This window comes from Pundamilia nyererei, unplaced genomic scaffold (genome assembly GCF_000239375.1).
Source record: "Pundamilia nyererei isolate P.nyererei 1_Seehausen unplaced genomic scaffold, PunNye1.0 scaffold00003, whole genome shotgun sequence".
In the NCBI taxonomy this organism is placed as follows: domain Eukaryota; kingdom Metazoa; phylum Chordata; class Actinopteri; order Cichliformes; family Cichlidae; genus Pundamilia; species Pundamilia nyererei.
This window is the reverse complement of record NW_005187404.1, coordinates 4520729-4537458: the sequence shown is the minus strand read 5'-3', so window position 1 is coordinate 4537458 and position 16730 is coordinate 4520729. Positions and strand designations below refer to the sequence as shown.

The following is a 16730-nucleotide window of genomic DNA, read 5'->3' as shown; positions in this document are numbered from 1 at the left end:
TCCGAGGCCCGGGGCTTGGGGACCGCTGATGTTGACTATGTAATGTGGATTACAGTTTGATGTTTGAGAACTGAAATCATTTTGTACCATTTTGTACAAATGTTACGATACTTTACACAGTTTTTAGTCATTTGCATAATACTGAACTCTAAACTACCATCACCACACACACACACACACACACACACACACACACGTTTTACAGTCCTGTGGATTTTGAGTGTGTCTGTGTTCTTTTTCACCAGTCTGAGCTGGTGTGGATGTGCATTTAAATGTGTGTCTGTGATGCCATGCGCTTTGTCTCCTACCCTGGAGTGAGGTTTATTTTTGAGGTGATGCATGATGGTTTGCTCCCACAGGACACTCGTGCTGTCAAAACAAATCACTCGGTGTGTGTGTGTGTGTTTATGTATGTCTCCACATGGCTGGTTTATTTCTTTTATGCATCTGCCCCTATTAATGCTTACAGTGCATGTATGTGGCTATGGATAGATTACTTTGCATGTGTGCATGCAGACTTTGTATGTGCAATAAAGCTATTTTACTTCAGAGCCCTTAAAGTGAAAAATTCGAGCTGTAACTGTGTATATATTTTCAACAAAAAACCATTCAGGCAGCAGCTATAGCTACTATGTCACATACAGCAGATTTACTTTATATATATATAAATGTATATCGTGTGTTTATATGTTTTTGACCAGCATCAATAATAAACTATGGTATTCAAAAGAACCACTGAAGAATAACCATACTCTGATCCAGCACTGATAATAGAAACAGTCTCCTTGTGCAATCATCAGCCACCTTATTATGTACACCTTGCAATTTTTAGACCAGGAGCGTGTCCAGAAGGGGGGCATGGGGTGGCAGCCTTCCTCCCCTGAAATTTGATTAGATAAGCTTTATTTTCAGTCTCTGAAACCAGCTGAGTGTTTCCTTGGCTGTGTGTTTGGGATCATTGTCTTGCTGAAACATCCACCCTCATTTCATCTTTATGATGATGGCGGATTTTTCCATTCATTCTTCACCAAAAAAGCTCCATATCATGATGTTGTTATGGTGTTTTTGAGGTGATATGCAGTGCCTTTTGACCTCAGAACATGGTGTCTATTATGGCATCCAAGGAGTTCAGTTTTGGTTTGGTTATCTGACCAGACAATGTGATTTAGTGCATCACTTAGTGACTTTGAAACAATGGTACCTGCCAGTTGGAGGTCTTCTGAAGCTCTCCACAGGTGCTTCGTAACTCTTAGTGTTAGGATTGCTTTCTAAATACTGATAGATTTTATTTGGTGTCGTAACTTTCTATACCTTTTTGCACCTCCCTTTCTTCACGTGTTCAATACTGTTTCCTTGTGTCCTTTCTCATAATTACACATAATTTATGGACATCTATGGTTTGATTACTGTGCATGATTGGACTGGATGGGTTGTTATCGACATCTGGTGAGAATTTCATGTCAATAGTACCTTTAGAAGATATTTACTTGTTGACATGTTTAATGCTTATTTTACCGGCTGTATATTTAAAGCCTTATGCTGCCCCACGTTTCACATAATAAATCTAATAGGTCACATGAGCCTGAAAATTATGTTTTCCATGTCAACTCTTTAATCAATTTTTCAATGCTAAAATATTGTACTGTTGTTATTGAATTTTCAAACTTTCTTAAGCACTGCACATGCTCTGACAAAAATTATTGTGAAATTAGTGTGACTTTGGTTTTTGACATTTATTCCATATTTTAACATTAATTAAAGTTATGTGTTGTGTTTTTGTGATTTAAGTATTTTGTGTAAAAGCAAATGAACCAAAAAGTCTGTAAGGTTATGAGGAAATCCTTTTTGAGGGTCGATATTGACTGATCTCTCACTACAGTTTCAATCACAGTGCAATGCCTTATAACACACAGTGTTACAGTGAATTTGTGGAAGAAACAACATATTCTGTGGGGGGCAGGTGCAGGGCACCGGATCAAATCTAAGGTCTAAATCCACTGTGGCAGCTGTGACGTTGCTCTGACGTGCGGATGTGTGTCAGTGCCTGAAGGGGAATTGATTTTGTGCATCCAAGGCTATTCCTCGCTGGCTCCCGTTGGTTGTGCTTGTTGCTCGTTCATTCACACACACACATAGATATTTATTTGTCTGTGTGTGTGTGTGTGTGTGTTAATGAGCCATTCCAAAACACAGTTATCAGTCTATTTTATTAACCCAGCTGATTGCTTTTGTTACTGCCAACAGATGGTAGGAGACTTTCTAATCAGCCCTTCATGCGTTTACTTTCAATTGTCGTTGTATTTGGTCCACATAACTCTCTTAAATTCTGCAGCACTCTTTTTTCCCGTCAGCTGACTTTGTTTTATCTTCATCTGCCATTTTCTGCCAGGTCTAATGATATTTGATGTTAAACCACAAAATTATCATTTGAGACTTAATAGTTATGTAATATGTTTCTAAACCAAATTCACTGTTACATTAAATGTATTAAAGTTACTACTCAAACAAGTATGTTCTTACATACTTTTTCCTGCACACTGAAATTGAAATCCTCATTCATGTTGAGGAAAAATACTTCAGAATGGTGTAAAAAGTAGGCCTATGTGGCTGGGACCACTTGATTCTTCTTTTTTCCCCTTGTTTTTTCCTTTTGCAAATTGGCTTCCACCTTTGGGGTTCTTGGTTTTTTAAATTCTTTATATATAATAGCCCACAGATTTCTGTGGGACCTGAGCTCTTTTTGCTACCACGGGTATCACTGCCTGGTGGCCACTAAAAAGAATGCAGCTTTGAAGAACCTTGCAGACTCAAAAGCTATGTCCATCTTTCATGCAGACTACCCCAAGAGTTGATCCAGGAGTTGAAGCTGTATCACGACCGCTTTCATAAATACTTCAGGCAGTTCGAGCTCTTGTTGGCAGAGTTGGGAACGCTTCTCAGGAGGCAGAGAAACAATTTCAGAGAGTTGATTGACCCGGAGCAGCATCCAGCTGTGTGTCTGAGGTAAAATAGTATTATTTTACTATTTCCATATCATTGCATACTCAGTATGCAGTATATATTCAGTACTGGTGCTCATTTTGAGCTAGGAGCATCCTGTTTGCCAAATGCAGTCTGTTTATTGGCATTTGAAAAATTGGAAAAGTAGAAGTACAGATACCTGGGTTAAAAAACACTCTAGTAAATGTTGAAGTACCGAAGCAACTCTTTTGCTCAAGTAAAGGTGAAAAATTACAGGCTCTGAGAATACATGAGAATACAAAAATTATTAAAAATTAAATTCTAATTGTAATTTATGTATGTAGTTTGAATCTGTGATATAGGACCTCTGCAGTCAAAGAGAATTCAGCAGTTTCACAGCTATCCTGGCTGATGTCCATCCCCTACACTGACACTTAGTGTAACCTAAATCTAACCGTGAACACCACAGCCTCTGTGCACCGGTCCAACACAGAGCTTTACTGTGAATTCATCCTGGACAAACCTACCCAGTATTTTCATGCAACATTTGAAAAACAAAGTTAGCATAGCTTATTTTGTTTTGCAGGACATTTCACAAAACGAAAATACATAATTTATCAAAACCCATCATATACAAATCAAATAAGTGAGTAACATTATGACATCACATGTAAGTGTTATATAGTTTATCGAGTGTCACTGAGCAGTCTTTACCTTTTAATCTAACCTGTCCTGTCTTTCTCCATCTTTCTCCATCTCTGAGTGAAGTTAGCTCGCACTCTTTTCTCTCGCTGTGAAATACAGCAGCTGGACCTTTAGCTAGCAACATAGTGTGCAACATTCGATTTGTAAAGTCCTTAACTCTACTATTTCTGCCCTCTCCCACTTAACTTCCTTATTTGGCCCTCACACACTCAGATGTAGGTGCCCCAGTTACTTATTGAAAATAGGACAGTGACTGTGGATGTGTGTCTGTAGGGCACTTTTTCCTGCACACATAAGAAATGGGTGCAGGTGTTTTCAGTCCCATTGCCACAAGTGTATAAAATCAAGCACCTTTTCAAATACATCCAGTAAATAAAACTCTAGAAGGATGTGCTGTTTAGGTAAAGCCAGACTAGATATGTCACCTTTTGCAGGATTTGCAAAATTGACAAAACTCAGCAGAAATCTGAGAATGAGGCCCTTTACATTGTATTAAATGAAAATAAATACATGAAAACATATGAAATCAGACACAATAGGCAACAGTGTGGATTTAGGTTCGTAGTCATCCCATTTAAGAGCATGTGCACTAATTACATGGCATTTGCACTAATACTGAGGGTTACTGAGTGTCAGTGTAATTCCATGCTGTACAAAAGCTATCACATTAACTCACTGACTAATCTCAGTCAGGTGCATCAGGAGGATTAGATAGAAAATGGAAAACACACACCAATGCCTCTAATGTCATATTGTACATACAGTATACATGCATCTTAGGCGATATTAATGCAGTACTGTTTCAAATCTAGCAAAAAACAAACAAAAAGAAAATAAAAGCATGCATTGGCCTTATTTTTTGCACTGTTTATGATTTCTCCTGCAAACCAAACTTTGGTTGATTGTGGACTCAGAATGAAACATTGCCACTGAATAATGTATGACTCTGAAGTGGAACCAGCCTGAGCGATAGAGGATTATAACGAATTCCAGTGGCACATAGAAGTCAGTCCTCTTATCCGTTGCTGAAACACTGCTTCATATCTGAGCAAACATGAAGCTCAAAGCTTGGATTGAGAAAAAAAAAGACTCGGGGCCGTGCACGCCATATCTTCGCCGACTCCAAGCTCCTACATCAAAGTAGCACCACGCTCCCTCAGAAGTAGCAAAGTTTTAAGTATCCACAAGAAAGAAAATGCAGGAGAAGAGAAGAAAAAATCCACTCTGAATATATTTTCCAGCCGACCAGACAGACATAACAAAGTCAGTCTATGACACTACAGTAAATCACTTTAGGCTTCAGCTCACAATCTGTTCTCACTGAAGTAGTGGCTTGGCAAGTCAAAAAAGCATGAATATGAAAATATCAAATTCTTTGCTTTCAGTCATTCTGTTGTGGATACACATGTATCCTTAGGCTTATTGTCTTGGCTCACGAGTCCACCCCTTCTAAACTTCAAGCCACGGACTGCTGCCCTGAAATTCCCCTGTAAAATTTCTTCATGCAATTTTCAGTTCATTGTTCCCTGATGATGATTGCAAGTCCAAACCCCGAGGTACCAAAGCAGCTCCAGAATGATGCACTCCAACATCGTTCACAGTCAGGCTGAAGGTTTTTGTGTTGTTGTGCAATGCCTTTCCCCCCCTTCCAAACAAACTTGTTTGCAGTCAAAAATAGTCAAGTTTTATTTCACAGGTTGGTGGATCATCCAGATGATCTTTTGAAAAGATCTTTATACCATTTTCTAGTTTGTTCACCCCTGTAATGTATCATCTGCATATGAAAGTCATTATAATAAAGGCATGGTTAAATCTAAGAGGCCCAAAGTGTGCCTAGAAAATATCGCCCGCACAATTACACCACCAGCACCAGCCTGACCATTAATACGAGGCAGAATGGCAAAACTCCATGCTTTCATGCTGTTTATGTCAAAATTTGACCCTGATATCTGTATGTCACAGCAGAATTTGTTTGTATTTGAATTACTGTCGCCTTTTACCAGCTCGAAGCAGTCTGGCCATTCTCCTTCTGGTATCAATAAGGCATTTCGATCAGAAGAACTGCTGCTCACTGGATATTTCTCTCTTTTTCAGACCATTCTGTGTAAACCCCAGAGATGGTTGTGCTGGAAAATCCCAGAAGATCAGCAGTTTCTGAAACACTCTGAGCAGCCCGCCTGGCACCAACAACATTCAGAGTCCATTAAACCAACTTTCTTCCTTATTCTGATGCTGCGATTGAACTTCAGCACGTTGCCTTGGTTATGTCTATGTGCCCAGATGCACTGAGTTGCTGCTTTGTGATTGGCTGATTAGATATTTGCTTTAACAAGTAGTTGAACAGGTGTGCCTAAAAAGCTTCTGTGCATAAAAACACAGAAGTGCTGATACAGAGATTTTATAAACTTATAAAAACGTTGGACAGAGAAAGGCTAGCTGCTCGCCTCTGTTTAAGCTAAGCTAATATGCTTCCAACTACACTCTGCTGGGAAATAAATAAGTGTAGTTTCCAGAATTCTTGACGCATTTTTGAAGTAAATGCAAAGCAAAGCACCCTATTATATGTCACATCGGCAGCTGGCATAAATCACCTCGAGTAGATGAGAATGTCATCATATTGAATCATTAAACAAAGTAATGGACACATTAAAGGATGAAATAAAATTAATGAAATGTCAGGCGCAGCTGAAAACGTATTACTTACCAGTTCAGCAAACAAGTGCACCCATTACGTGAGCTTTCCTTCCTATGTGGGATTGGCTTCCTAATCACTCAAGCGCAGTCTTCAGTGGACTTGCTAGGTTCATAAGTTACAACAGGGTTTTATGTTTTGTTTTACACGTTGTTTGCAAGGCAATGGTTAAAAATTTTATTTTGAAATCGAGTCTAATTTTAAAAACATACCAGTGAAAGTTTAAATGCAGCAGAAACTGTTCTCCTGCTCTTCCTCCATCAGAAGAAACATGACTCTTATCCTCAACAGCAGGCAGGTGGATTTCATCTCTCACTTCAAGCTAAACTCAGTCTCATGCCCAAAGCAGTCTTGTCTCCAGCCCACATATAAGACAAAAAAAAGAGAGAAAATCTATTCCCGTGGTCTTGTCTCTGACACATCAGTAAACCTGAAGCAACTAAAAATGGTCTCTCTCTGAGGAAAGCCTGTGGGCCTCCAGTCTGACCCCGCTGCCTCCTCTCTCCTCTTCACCGCTGCAGCTAACGTAAGATTTAAGACGATGAGGAGGCAAATGAATTCACTCCAGCTGCAGACAACGACGGCACGCATATGTCATTTCAAGTTGTATACAGATACAACTCTGTACAGGCTCAGCAACATACACTTGAATCAGTGCACTTTTTCTCTGACATTTCAACACTATGTTATCTGTCACATATACAAGTGTAAACAAAAGGACTCCATAAAGCCACCTGGAGAGTAGGTTGCCATTAGATCAATACCCACAAGTCCTGTCTGTTCTCTCGGAAGGCTAAGGATAGCTAGAAAAAACAGAACGATGAAGATGATTCTACAGGTTGGGTTAAACAACCAGTCCGTGCCATTGTGTGGGTCTCAGACAACCAATGTTTGCCTTTGATTACAATTTGAAGGCAGATGTGACACTGAAAGAACTCTTTGTGGCTGGTTTGCTTGATGTGTTTGTGTATCTGTTCAATTCAAAGGTTAAAGCAAAAGCTAAGTGTAGGATGTTCATTGAGATTGCTAACTGACCTCTTGGCACTGATGATAGCCAACGTGCGCAAGCGAAAAGACTTACGATCACAGGTAAGAAATAATGTACGATGCAGGAAAAAGTTGTTGACATTGAGAAAAGTTATTTTTCAGAACAATTGGGATGGACATTTTTTTTTATTATAATTATTATTCTGATGTGTAGAGAATAACAACAAAGTGTAGAAAGAGTGAGGGTGAATGACAGGAAATGATCTGGGAGAGAACTGAACCCAGACCCCTGCAGGAGGACTATAGCTGTCAGTGTATGTCATAAGTAATGCTTAGCATGCTAACTGAGGTTTAGGTTTTCTTACTGAAATAGGAAAGAAAACCTAGTTTGTCCAAAGAACATTGGTGGGTGGTGGATATGTTATTAAAAACAACTTTATATATTGTAAAGCATTACTGGTGCCCTCACAAATGTGCAAGAGCATGTCATGTGCACAAATACACCTCCATATGACCTTGGATGCTGGCTTTCTCCTCTTAACACCAGAGAATATGGCAAAAAATAGAGATTAAGAAAAGCAGCTGATCTGCAAAATTATTAAAGTTTATTTTATTTGCATTTTACACATTTTAAACGTTTGAAAATGACAAAAGAAGTTTTTTATTTTTTTTTATTTTGATCATCACCAATTCCCTTGTTAAACATATTTATTCTTATTTTTTAGCCAACAGTTGGATGGAAACATTTTGCTTCTGGATTTAACAGGGAGTCAGTGAAGTGACGCTAAAATGGGAGAAATATCCTCTCTTTTTGGTTCCCTGTCAGTACTCTCGCTGCAACATTTTAGATCAACTCAAGGCTTTTCAGGGATTATGAATGGCAACAGTCTAGCCTAGAAGTAAAAAGGCAGGAAGTAGTTTTTCAGCATCACTCTGAGACAGGATGTTTCTAATTCTAGAGATATCGTGCAAACGTATCAAAGCAGTCCTACATATGTTTGATATTACATGGAAAGATATATCCTAGCTAAAAACCACTCGAAACCTCCTCACAGTGTTTCTGGAGGCTGAGGTAAGAATTAGGATTTATTCACAATTTCACAACAACTGACAGAAACCTCTCACCAACCAGTCATGTGACCAGATGTTGCCTGGTGGTTGCCAATCAGTTTCTAGTTTCATGAGACTTAAATCTGATTCAGTGTGTAGAAAGAAAACAAAATGACATGTTGGATATATTGTGTGTCTGTGTATTGGTTTGGTGATTTTTGTTGAATTCCCTGTCTTTTTTTATACTTATCAGAACTGAGAATCTAAAGATAGATGGTGTCAGATACTGTCTAAGTTCTTAGGTCCTTTGAGACAAGCCTGTAAATTCTGGCTTGGCAAATAAACTTGACAGGACGTGACTGGATTCGGGTTGAATACCAAAGCGACTTCAGTGTCAGTGTTTTTCTTCTTTGGCACTTCTGAAAGGTGTGCGTTTGTATGGCAGCTGAGTGTCGGCTTCAGACGGGCGGCTATGTGGACGTGTGTGTATCCTTCTGTCTCTGCGGGGCTTCAGCCTTCATCTTGAAGCTATCCCAGTAGGTGGGGTCTTCGTCTGTTAGAGGTGAGGCTGAGTCGATGAGCTCTCTGAACGACAGCACGGTAAATGTGGTGGGCGGAAGAAGAGAAGGCGGACGAGGCTGTGAGGAACCAGGAAGAAAGTTAATATTGTTTATCCTACAGTATGATAGCTACTCTTACTATTGTAGCTAAGTTTTCTTTCTTTTTTTAATCTATTCATTCCAAGTTCACATTTTTTTAATGGAAAAGTTATGCCTCCTTACTGCAGGGCATGTGTTGTCTGCTGGTCCGAGTGCTACAGCAACATGATGATCAGCATCCAGTAAACTCTCCTGCAGAATGACACACAAATCCAAAAATATGCAGTCTGGATAGACTTTGGAACCAATCATTTTAGGGTGTTTGGCACAAAAAAGGGCACACAGTAATGCCAATAGAGAGAAAATCAATAATTTATTTGAGTGGTGAGGAAAACTAAATTTTAACAGGCAGAAACCTCCAACAGGCCATCGGCATCGATGCTTGGGGTAAGTGCAAAGAAGAGGATGGAGAACCAACAAAAAACAAAATGCAGCAGTAAACACTCAGCAGGTTGGCGATGTGGCCAGTGATAGCTCATCGCTGCAGTTTCAAAGAGTTTCTGAAAAGTCAGAGAGGAAAGGAGACACAGAGGAAAAGTATGTGTGTGCACAAACTGTAAATGCACTGAGAGAGAAAGGAAGAGGTGAAGTGACCATTACGTCACAGCGTAGCTGGTTTACAGATGATATAGGGTCACCTGATCCAGGCCTAATGATAAGCTTATCAAAGAATAAAGTATTTAAGGTTAACATTAAAGAAGAGAGTCTGCATCACGACCTGGTTGTGTAGGAACGGAGCCTGACAGCTAAAGGCCTCCCGTGGTATTTTTGGAAGAGCCAGAAGTAGAGAGCAAAGTGCTCTACTGGGTACTATCAGATCTTTAAGATATGACGGAGTTTGGTCGTTAAGGGTTTTGTATGTGAGAAGGATTTTAAATTCCTTAAATCTGGAAAATATGATCTCTTTATAGTTTCTCTTAGTGCTTTTAATGGAACATGCTGGATCAGAGACGTTTTGAGTGAGCCTGGTAAAAACCCATGCACCAGGTCATCAGCTATGCTCTGTGACAGGATGTTCCTAATTTTAAAAGATGTCATGTTTTTTAAGGGCTTGAAAGAGATGACCTAGATCATTGTGGTGTGTTGTGTACCAATATGTTCTTTGCTCTACGGCAAAGAAATGTACAGGTTAATAGGGGGAGCAGAGCAATGGCAGAAAGAGGAGTTCTTTGCTCTGTGAGATGCACTCCTCTAATCTTCAGTTATCATGTTAGGCAGGATGAAGAAACACTCGACAGCCCCCCCCCCCCAATCACAACCACTTGTATTTCCGTACGAGGCCACCTATGATTCTCTCTGAAGATGCTCTCAAGGGCATATTCACTGTGGAAATGTGCATCAAGGTCCCCTCTGCACAGCACCCAAGTCCAATGTGTTAAACTTTCCTAAAAGCTGCTTCCAGCTTGTTTAAAGCGATCCCAAATTATATGCAATGCATGGAAGCTCGCGTGGAGCTCGTCTTGTTTTGAGCTGACCTGATTTGTGACACATTACTTAATATAAAAAAACATAAAATACACACACACACTCATGTTATCATCTTTGCACTTGAAACTAATCGGTCATCAGTTCTATAGCTGCATACAGTATTTCACTCTGTGTGGGAAGCAGCGATTGCTGAGTGCTACGTGGCTGGGAGGAGGAGAGTCTGCTGATAAAGAATAGCTCAGAGCAGCTCATTTCCAAAAAATGTAAGAAACAAACACAGAATAGCTTATTTTTATCCGTGTGTGTGTGTGAACTGAGCAAACATTTGTGAAGTGTGAACTAGCACAGCACTGATGCATTCGTGACACAAGTGGAAAATCCAGAAAAATGGAGCAATTATCAAATGGCATAGCAACATTTTAAATCTGAGAATAAAACCACAGACTACTTGGAAGCTGATGAGAGACAAAAATAGACTGAATTGCTGAGCTGTGACCTCTAATACACAAATCTCTAGATTTTAACAACATCTCTGGACTTTTATTTTTCTTCACAACACCAGACTCACTTCGAATACCCAGTCCTCTTCTTCTTCCTCATCTAGATGCATCTTGGTCTGGTGCAGTACCCGGTCCTGTGTGAGTGGCTCAGACGGCAGGTGAAACTCCACCCTCTGCAGGTTGAAGCCCAGACCGGTGCCGATGGCTTTGATGAAGCTCTCCTTCAGGGCCTTGATGGAAAGGGAAGAAACCCGATCAGCTGCATGCAGAAAATGATGATCTGTGTGTATGCGTGTGTCTTCATGTGTGGGATGGTGTGTGTGTATGTGGTGGAGGGTGTTTTGGCTAAGAAGAAACACCACTTAAAACCGCAACAGATGGGAGTTTGTGCACACATGTTTATCAGAGTGCACACCAAAGAAGGACATTGTGTGTCAGTGTGTGTGTGTGTGTGTATCCAGCCAAAACCGACCCTGCTCGACAACCAATAAGCCACAATAACACTATTACAAGGCTAATCGCTATGGCAACCGTTGAGCTCTGCCATTAGTCAACAGTGTGGTGGTGATATCAGTGCTTGACGTCTCTGTGCCACCCTCTCAATCGCACAAAATCTTTACTTAGCTCCACTGTTGCTTTTGCTGACCATCTGTGTGTGTGTGTGTGTGTGTGTGTGTGTGTGTGTGTGTATTAGAGAGAGAGAGCGAGAGAGTGTGAGTGCATGCAAGAAAATGAGAGCGAAAGGAGGCAAAAACCAAAGAAAATGAAATGAAAGCGCACGTCTCCGATGACAGCATGCAGCATGCAGCATGCAGCGATGCAGCGGGGCAGCGTTTGAGAAACAAATTTGCACATGTATGTAAAAAAATACAAGTGTGTGTCGCCTCAGAGGACAGCGGCAATGTTACGTTCTCCCTGTGCTTTCTTCTGTTACACACACAGGGCACAAGGTAGTATGGTTGCCATGGTTACCCAGTGGCGGTAGAACGCGGCGAGTTGCTGGTGCTCCGAGCCGGCTGATTGGATGGCGCTCCACTCGTGTGCTGTAAACTGACGAGTCATAATGCGGAAAAACTCCAGCACAGAGCTGCAACCTGGAGCGAATGAAAGAGGTGCGGGGACAAAAAAAATACAAAACCAAAACAGGAGGGGAAGAGAGAATGGATGAAAAATTATAAATGAGGGGAGGAGAATGAAGGAGGTGATGGAAAAGAAAAACAGTAATATTCAAACACATCCTGTGTTTGATGGAAGTGTTTCGCACATTTGAATTCTGTGGTCACACAGAAATCCAAATTTACACACACAAACAGCCTTGGCCTAGTCAATACTGTATATATATATGGTGCAGCAGCGACCCCTTGTGGTGGAATTTCATAGCTAAACGAGTCCAAAAATGTAGTCATTTCATATATTGCCACAGGTTTATCCTAACCAGGGAACCACAGTGTTTACCTGGCATGGCGGTCTTCATGATATCCACCCCGACCTGCCTCCCCTGCTCTGCAGCAAGCACTGCGTAGTCCCCTTGGTGGGAGAGAGTGAAACTCCAGGCCAGATCTGACTCTGAACTGACCTGTAAGGAGAAGGATTATATGTTTGAATGTATTAAAATAAATGAAGTCTATACTGAGCTTGACAAAAATCCAGTATTTGGGCCACGCTGACCCTCCCTGCACTGTGTTATAGATCTATTTCTGATATATTTCTGATATATCAGATTTATATCTGATTTTTAGTTACTTGTGCTGGAACACTTGTAGTTTAGTGAAATGACAATGCAGTGAAGTAAAATGCTGCAGTATATGCAGACTTTGAACTTTATGGAAAAAAGGAGTGAACCTTGCCAGGTGTTGCCAGGTAAGGTTTGCCTCTGGGAGATCGCTCCAGTCTGATCTCTGACCATGGGATCCCCATCTTCTCACACACAAGCCTCCTTAGCAACAACCGTCCAGCCTGTTGAGGCAACAGAGACGCAAAGACAGCTGTATAAACTTTTCTGAATAATTAAGGGAACACTTGATGATAACAGCAGAATACAAAGTTTTATAAACTTTGGGGACATCACTCTGTCCAGGTAATAAACATAAACTACTTTTGATTGCTTTGGTGCAAATTAAAGTGACAACAGGTGTACTGGAGATACAATATGCAACATATTAACGGCATTTCAGGTTGGGGCCACAGACTGCTGCTCTCTACTTTTACTTCAGTTTAGCTTTTTTTTTTTTTTACCAGTGTCCTTATCACTGCTGGTAGCTTGAGACAGGCTCTCATGACACTGTCTCTCTTCACAGATGAGAGCAGATTTGCACTAAGCACATGTGACAAGATGTGAAAATATCTGGAGATGCCATGGCAAGCGATACGCTGCCTGAAACACCATCTGTGAAGAGAACAGGGCGCCCTGCCAGTTCTGGTGTTCTCTGGCAAGAACCTGTGAGGAAGGTCCCGCCAAAGACCGTTAGGCCCTCATGCCACCGGAAACCTGTAGGAGTAAACCTGCTTGGCGTCATTTTTTAAGTCTCTGCTTTGCACTAAGTTCAATTCAATTTTATTTTATTTAAATAGTGCCAAATCACAACAACAGTTGCCCCAAGGCGCATTCCAGGTCTATTCAAAATACACGAAAAGCTGTGAGATGTGTTTTATTGTGTTAAGTAGGTAATGCGGAAAAAAGAAAAATCACAGCCATCTTGTGGTCATAATCAAGACACACTGGTCTTCCCAACAGAAGTTAACTTTACAGATTTAAAGTATCGTTACAGGTATCGGCAACACTGGCTCTTTGTTTACTTGGCTCTTGGCCGATACCAAGAATCGGTAAAGTTTAGTTTTGGACTCACCATAGCTGACTTTGCATCCTTGGCGAACACAAACTGCCCGATCCGATCTTTCTCCTCCCGCTGGATGCAGCGAGCAGCGAACAGCCAGTCTGACCTGCCCGGCGTCCACGATCCGCAGCGGAAAGCCCACCGGACGGAACCCATCTCCTCGCCCCCTGCTCCACCTCTGACATCCGGGCTCCTCCACCGCAACTTCGGGCTGCTTACGAGCTGCTAACGAGCTAAAGTCAGCGCGGCGTCTTCGAATGTAATGTTCAGAGACGTGCGGATTTTCGCCCAACAGACTTTCCTGTTTACATTTCGGAGTTGACAGCGGTGCACATGCCCGGAAGAGCCCGGCCTGATTCAATGTCGTCATAAGTGGGCGCGGTGGAGGATTAACCAATAGGAGCAATTAAAATGGCGCGTCACTGGCGGTAACTTCAAATGTTTCAATAACATTGGAAATACGACAACACTACGATTCAGTTTCCATAAATTACCCCCATCCCCGTGCAATACAATGACAAAAGTAGAGACGATGTCCGAATGAGATAACACCAAGTGCTTTTGTTTTATTTAGGTCTAAATGTCAAGTCTAAATCTCTCGAACCTTAATCGTCTTTACAGCTTTGAAACCTTAGTCTCTCCCGTTTCAGACGGGGCGCTGAACGCAGCATTGAAATTGCATTTTAAACGGTGCTGTTTGGATTGCGGTTTTTCTGTGTGATTAAGGTGAGTTGTTTTTACTATTATTACCAGTGGTGTTTTATTGGAGGAGCTGACGAGATGCAGAAAAAACATGAAATTTATGACTGTTCTGACAAAAATGTGCTGAGCCTCTCTGGTTACTGATGCCTTGTAGTCATCGAAAAAAATAAATAAATCGTAATTTCAACGATTTGGAAGGTTAAAGAGGGAAAAATGTTTAACCTTCGAGGTTTATCCATTTATATATTTATTTATTTATTTACATACAACTAGGTCTTTCTTGTGTTCTTGTGCGATAAGGTAACGCATTATCATAGTAAAATTCTTGTTACAACACAGTATTGTCTGCTGATTATAGACAGATAGTGACGACTCGCAGAGTATAGAGATGTTTGATGTGCTTCAGAGACACGTGAGGCATGAGCAGTGTTCCTACCCATCAGTATTCATCATAGTTACGAGCGATCTCAGTATTTGCCTGTCTTTAGATTGAAAGGTGGCCTGTAGCTGATTGTCCAGCTCCAATCCAAAATTAGGGCAACTGATTAAAAAAAAAACCCTTAGAGTAAATTAAAATACTCAACATGTGTTTTTTTATCTATAAAAACGCCCCCCAAACTAACTCATTCCGCTTAATATACAGATTAGTTCATAAGTATTTGTATGATGACGCAATCGGTGTAATTTTGCCTCTCCATGCAATCATGGTGTATTTTAAATCAAACAATCAAAATGTGATAGAATTACAGGCTTTCATCCTTAATCCAAGGGATCTAACAAAAGTACTGCATTAACTATAGGTATACAGTCTTTCAATTTTAGTGGCTCAAACGTAATTTGTAACATGACTGACAATAAGTTTTATGGCCAGCTGAGTCATAACTTAAGGGTCTGCTGTGGCACATCAAAAAAAAAAAAAGAATAAATACACTGAACAGCCCAGCAACATCAAAAAGCCTGAAAAACCATAGAAAACCACTGAAGTGAATGATGACAGAATTACTTTTATAGTTAAGCAAAACTGCTTTACAAATCCAAACAAGTCAAGAACATTCCTGAGGAGGCAAAAGTATCATTGTCAGTTACAATAAAGAGACACCTTCATGAATGGAAATACAGAGGTCTCTACAGTAAGGTCCAAACCACTGGTTACACCGAAGAAGAGGAAGGTCAGATTGGACTTGACCTGAAAATACCTGAATAGAAGGTAGAGATCCGAAGTGTACATGGGCATGTATGGCTGCCAGTGCAACCAGGTGACTAGTGTTTACTGATGATGTGTGTGAAGTGTACATGGCTGTACTCTCTGCTCAGATTCCACTAATGCAACTGTAGGTGGCTGTATAAACTAAATCGTGTTATCTGCTTTCTTTTTCGTCTTTTACACAGGGCTAAACAAGAAGAAGGGCTAAAGAACACTTTCACCCTGTGATGCTTCTCTACACGTGAGATTACCTGGCAGCAGCCCTTTCCAGGAGAAGTTGGACTGCAACCTGAAGCCTTCTTATAATATTAATAATAGCTTGTGTCTTATTAAAAGAAAAAGTGAACCCTCCAGTCAAACTTGAGCAAAGCAGGGAAGGATTTGATGACTTTTACCTCCAGTCTACCAGATCAACGCATTTCTTTCCAGCTAGCATTTCTTTAACCCCCAAGCCTTAAATGTCCTTACTTAGATACTCCCAGGTGGAAAACTTTAAAGAAGCTGCTACAAACGGAGCCACGGAGGAATTCCTCCCCGGTGTAAACTGTTGCGCTGCTGAAGGACAGCTAAGCTACAGCAAACTTCCACACTTCTCTCTATTTGAGGACTGAGTTTCCCTTTTACACTGAACTGCGACCTGTCTCTTTACACCTCTGTTTCAGTCCTTTCCCTCTGATACCTTCTTCCATATCTGTGCCTCTCTTTCTCATAACTTCACTCCTGTTTTTCCAGTTGTCTCTCTTGACTTGTTTTTCTTGCTCTCTACATTTCTGGGGGCTTCTGTCCCACTCCTTGCTGCCACACTGGATTTCTTGCAAATGAAGCACCTGAAGAGGAAGAGGAAGAGCAACTACAGCGTGAGGGAAACACAAACTCTCATCAGGGAGATCCACAAGAGGAGAGACGTATTGTTCTCCAGACAACAGGTGGAGATTCTTTTCTTTTCTTTTCTTTTCTTTTCTTTTCTTTTCTTTTCTTTTCTTTTCTTTTCTTTTCTTTTCTTTTCTT

At 40.8% G+C, this 16730-nt stretch overlaps 2 protein-coding genes across 5 annotated transcripts in view; one reads left to right on the top strand and one right to left on the bottom strand.

Moving 5' to 3' along the window:
• Nucleotides 1–8402: 8402 nt before the first annotated feature.
• On the bottom strand, nucleotides 8403–14177 carry aasdhppt (aminoadipate-semialdehyde dehydrogenase-phosphopantetheinyl transferase). The gene is made up of 7 exons (XM_005720723.1): nucleotides 13829–14177; nucleotides 12825–12938; nucleotides 12438–12558; nucleotides 11955–12076; nucleotides 11051–11212; nucleotides 9178–9246; nucleotides 8403–9033 (listed from the first exon to the last, which is right to left on the bottom strand). Exons 1-7 carry the CDS (start codon nucleotides 13970–13972, stop codon nucleotides 8866–8868), a joined length of 900 nt encoding a protein of 299 aa, XP_005720780.1. The 5' UTR covers nucleotides 13973–14177; the 3' UTR covers nucleotides 8403–8865.
• A 303-nt stretch (nucleotides 14178–14480) lies between these two features.
• msantd4 (Myb/SANT-like DNA-binding domain containing 4 with coiled-coils) overlaps nucleotides 14481–16730 on the top strand; it is a 7813-nt gene continuing 5563 nt past the window's right edge. For all 4 annotated transcript variants that reach the window (XR_311402.1, XR_311404.1, XR_311403.1 and 1 more), the window contains exons 1-2: nucleotides 14481–14542; nucleotides 15908–16648. Coding sequence is in view for 1 of the 4 variants with exons in the window: in XM_005720722.1 (XP_005720779.1) it covers nucleotides 16541–16648 (108 nt within the window). In the remaining 3 variants the exon portion in view is untranslated. The remainder of the gene's footprint in view (nucleotides 14543–15907; nucleotides 16649–16730) is intronic.